General features: G+C 37.1%; 1 protein-coding gene across 1 annotated transcript in view; it reads left to right on the top strand.

Annotated features, from left to right (window-relative positions):
* Positions 1-5000, top strand: part of LOC113517863 (uncharacterized) — a 94344-nt gene that overhangs the window by 42956 nt on the left and 46388 nt on the right. Inside the window, exons 3-6 of the mRNA XM_052898355.1 lie at positions 1497-1579; positions 2002-2250; positions 3185-3345; positions 4335-4429. Of these exons, the coding sequence (XP_052754315.1) occupies positions 1511-1579; positions 2002-2250; positions 3185-3345; positions 4335-4429 (574 nt within the window). The 5' untranslated portion in view covers positions 1497-1510. The remainder of the gene's footprint in view (positions 1-1496; positions 1580-2001; positions 2251-3184; positions 3346-4334; positions 4430-5000) is intronic.

Genomic DNA, 5000 nt, shown 5'->3' with positions numbered 1-5000 from the left:
GTTGGTATTTGTTCTTGCCTCGTACATGTGTAAAGCTGGCGACAGACCTAAGCTTCTTAGGGAATGTAACATTTAAAACAACTATAAAGGTAAAAATTGATTTAAATTATCAAAATAATATTGTGTAATGAAAACAAATTCGAAGCAGGTTAAATTTAATGTATAATAATTTAAGAATATGTTCCACAAAAACCGATTTCACTTGTGACAAAACCAGTTATTTTGATTCAAAAATCAAACTACTGAACCGATTTTGGCATTATTTGTATAGGTCCAATCTGTAAATATATCCTTTTAGATAAAAAGACAAATTTCCAATTCGATTTACAACTGTTGAGTTGGAGATACAAACATAAAAAACAACCTAATTGAAAACCTTCGTCTTTTTGTCAAGTCGGTGTAACTGTGAAATCACCTGTGACAAAATAACAGCTATCGAGTCCACAACTCGGTCAGTCGCCAGCTTTACAGTAAACGTCTCGGAAAACTGAATCCGTATATTTTAAAGGTTATATTGCAATTTATTCAGAAACCTCAAAAAAAAATATAAGAAAAAATATCAGATATCAATGCGAGAGCACGAAACCTGATTGATTTTTTCTGAAGTGTTTTGCTTACATTGTGTATTTTGATGATTGTTTTTTTTTTTTTTTTTTTTAATAAAAGTGTTCAGTTTTGTTGGAACATTTTTGTTATACCACTGAGGTGGCAAACAAGTATATGGTCCACCTGATGGTAAGCGGTTACCGTAGCCTATGAACACCTGCAATACCAGGGGTATTACGCGCGCGTTGCCGACCCTGAAGAAACCTCTTTATCCCTTTTTTGAAAAACTCCATGTAATCTCTTGGGAAAACCTCGTCAGGGAGCTCACTCCATAACCTGTATATAAAATTACATCAATGAACATAACGACGTCGCGGATAACTAGTTTCAGGAATGGCAACGCATGGGAGGTATCACGGGCGAAACAGTATACTCTGTTATGTCCATACTACTGTCATGTCTATAGGCGACGGTTAATCACCATTCTAAGTTGCATAAAAAAAAGATATACATACATGTACGTTTACACGTATAGAAAGATTTATCTAAAAATAATATGGCTTTTGAGATAATATTATCTATTTTAATTATTATATATAATATTAAATAATATTTAATTAAATAAGTATATATAATTATTAACTATAATTTTAATTATAATATATATGTATATATATATATATATATATATATATATATATATATATATATATATATATATATATATATTATCGTGACAATCAATATAATTATTGTAAAAAAAATTTGATACACAATTTAGAACTACATTAAAGATTGTGTCCCACAAAACAACTGACATCAATAGATTGAACGTAGATATTTGACTGGTACGGGCGATATCGCAATGGGTGGGCATCAAAATCCAAAAGAGCTCAATATATAGATATCGGGTATTACCTATCTCTAATAGCTTTGTGCATTACTTTCAGAATAGCAATAAACAATGGATAATGCAGAGGCCGATAGAAGTTCCACCAGCTTGGAGGAGGCCGGTCATCTTAATAGAAACCGGGTTAGTTGTACTAAATTCACACCAAATCTCTTACAGAGTAGACAGAATAAAGTTATATATTGTAATAATTATTAATAAATACTGTACAGATTTGTATATAATTTAGTACATGCATAGACATGACGATATGCTGAAGTAGGTGTAGTATTAATATTAATATTTTATCTATATCTATACCTTCACGCCACGCTCTTTCCGGACTAGGTAGAGAGAACTGAGTGTAATCCGCGACTTTCCATACTTCTATGCATCTATTTGTACATTTTGCAATTTAATTTGAATAAATCAATAAAAATAAATTTTTAAAGCAAACAGTGCATAACTCATACCGATTTTAATTAAAATCACAATTAAATCTAACTGTTATATAAATAACTGTTATTTTGTGCACATCACTAAAAGCGAACCGTTTCAATTCACAGAGTTTCAAATCGAAACAGCTGGTGAGAAGCCAAGCGATTAGGGAATCGCAGTCGCCACCGCGCACCGTGTCGCCCGCCGTACCCGACAACGATATAAATATAAAAAATAACAGTGATACAAGAACGCTTAGTGTTACCGAGAACGTTAGTGACGACTCTAGTCATGTTAGTGATTGCGTCGATGTTAGTTATAGTGATAAAAATAATTATAGTGATGAATTTAAGAAACAACAACCAGTAGAAATACAGGTGAGATATATATCAGTATTATGTTTCTGTTACACTAATTAGATATTATTGCACAATTTTATGTGTATTAATACTTATTTGCTTGAATATAAGTTAAGTTTTAAAAATTAAATATTTAATTTTAAAAACAAAATCTCTGCATTCTACCGTGTGGCGTGCAAATATTTAATTTGTAACTTGTCCTTAAAATTTTAACATTAAAATAGTCTTCAAGTGAATAAAAACATTTCTCAGTAAGTCAATTGTTAAGTTTTTCATAAAATTTTTTGTTTGTCAGATCTCTGTATACTGTCAGTAATTTATTATATATTTTAACTGCCATATAGTAATCATTCCTGTTGTACAATGTCAATCTATGTCTAGGTGCTATAAGTGGTTTCTGTGCCACCTTTTTCCTTAATAAACACCTCTCATTTTTCTTAAAATTTGTATAGTTTTCAAACAAATTTACACATAAGTATATAGTATATTAAAATTTTGTAATGACAGGACGAGACAATATAAGCAGAGAGTCTAATAATATAAATTAATTTGCAGTACATAATGTTATATTATCTTCACGGTATGTCCTTTATTGAGTGCCACACAATCACATCAATTGCCTAAACTTTATGATAGGATATGTGTTACGAGGAATCGAGCAATTATTATCTGAATATATAAACCCAGAAAACTCAGAAGCCAATTCAGAAAATTTCGTTACTCACAATTGGCTCGACCAAGAATCGTTTCCAGGGCTTATCTGTACAAAAAAAAAAACTTGTCTAAATAGAGCGCGTGATCTACTTAAACTAGTTGTTTTTTGTTACTGCTATATAGATCATTGGTATCTATATAGCGGTGACAGTCCAGCCCACACCACAGTCTTCTAATTTCTACTTGTTTGTAGTCGTACATGTGTCTTTAACAAACGTATGTATCTAAATGTCTGCAGATAACGCCGGGCGCTTGGGACGAACAGCAAACCGAGCAACGTCAACGCACAAAACGGTGGCTCGGCCACAAACACCACTCGGACTCGTCCCGAGACTTATTGTCCAACAATCCGCGCGTTGCCTGCGTTTGCGGAGCATGCGCCGCCTGCCCGCACTGCAGGTACGTCTGTTATAAAAAACGGCTATTAACAGTTATTGTTGAAAACTGTTTTTAACTAGTTATTTTTCACTAAGCCTGTATTCCCTATAAAGTATGCATACTCTACACTACATCTAGACCCTTACAATTTCAGTGAATTATTGTCATAATTACCTTTCATAACTAACTCTCCACCGACGTAGAGTGCCGGTAACAAATTTATCCGAATGACGCCGGTAAGCTCGCCTCCTGTCGCTTTGGATTTTAACATGCTCAGCGAAACGTGGGCTTTTCGAGTGTTATGTTCACCACAACGGCAACAGTTCGACAGATGTCTCTGACTACCCCATCTTGAGCATATTTAATTTTCAGGGCCCCCTTTTTCTCATTGAGTGATGATTGAATGGTAACACCACCTGCGCTATTGGTATGCGCTGGCCAGTGGCATGGCAGGGCTGGCAAAATGCCACGGGCCCCCGACCCAAAAGGCTGAAAAGGCCGCGAGATCAGAATTTTTTTTTACGTTGTACCTGAGTGCTTTATTTTACTTAAAAAGTATTTTTTTACTGATAGGGCCCCATCAAAAGATTTTGCCACAGGGCCCAAATGGTATAGTTACGCCACTGGCGCTGGCCGGGCACCAGGGAGGTGTGATAAGTGAGGATGAAAGCAGATCAATTAGCCCATCGTGATGAATACACCTGGAATTCAGCACGATGGCTTCCAAGGTCGATCCGATAGTGTATATTGCTAGCAATGGAACTTTCTTTTTTTTTGATGAGTGAAAATGGTATGGAAACCCCGTCTGCGCTAACGGGATACGCTGGCGGAGCACCAGTGAAGGGTGATAGATGAGAATGAAAACAAACCAGTTAGCCCATCATGATGAATTCATCAGGAATTAACCATGATAGTTTTCAGGGGGAACCGCGAGGAGGTCAACCTGGTTGGGTATATTGCTAGCAATAAGAAGTCTCCATTACTAACAATCCCTTTCCCCCACTTTCCAGGGGTCGACGGCGGAGACACGTGTGTCCAACCAAACAGGACTCGGGCATCGTCTGCTCAGACGATTGCCCGGATTGTTTGGACACGGAACAAAATGGTAAGTCACATTATTTTTTTTTATACCGCTAAGATGGCAAGTGGTTACCGTAGCCCATGAACACCTGCAATACCAGAGGTATTACGCGCGCGTTGCCTACCCTGAAGAAACCTCTTTACCCCCCTTTTGAAGAACCCCATGCTGTAGTCTCTTGGGAAAACCTCGGCAAGGAGCTCATTCCATAACCTGAGTGTTCGTGGAAGGTGTGGTATAATGACGATGCTCGATGACAACTCGCCATCCACAGGGAGAGCCTGAATTATTGGGTACAGCACGATTTTTTTTAATGAATGATAATGGAATGGTAACCCCGTCTGCGCTAACGGTATATGCTGGAGGTGCACCAGTGAGGGATGATAGGTGAGGATGAAAAGGCAAGTCAGTTAGCCCATCGTGATGAATACACCTGGTGATTCAGCACGATGGATTCCAGGAGGGACCTCGTGGAGGTCGTCCTGACGGGGTGCATTGCTAGTAATGGGACTGGTAGTCCGCATTACTAACAATCTTCCTTCCTTGTATAGCACGGTTTCAGAGATGTTTCGCTCAATGAGCTCGCTGTCGAGGTTTT

The sequence above is a fragment of the Galleria mellonella genome, unplaced genomic scaffold (genome assembly GCF_026898425.1).
Source record: "Galleria mellonella isolate WM207_F2 unplaced genomic scaffold, CSIRO_AGI_GalMel_v1 utg424, whole genome shotgun sequence".
In the NCBI taxonomy this organism is placed as follows: Eukaryota; Metazoa; Arthropoda; class Insecta; order Lepidoptera; family Pyralidae; genus Galleria; species Galleria mellonella.
Note: the sequence above shows the minus strand (reverse complement) of the source record. Positions and strands in the feature narration are given on the sequence as shown.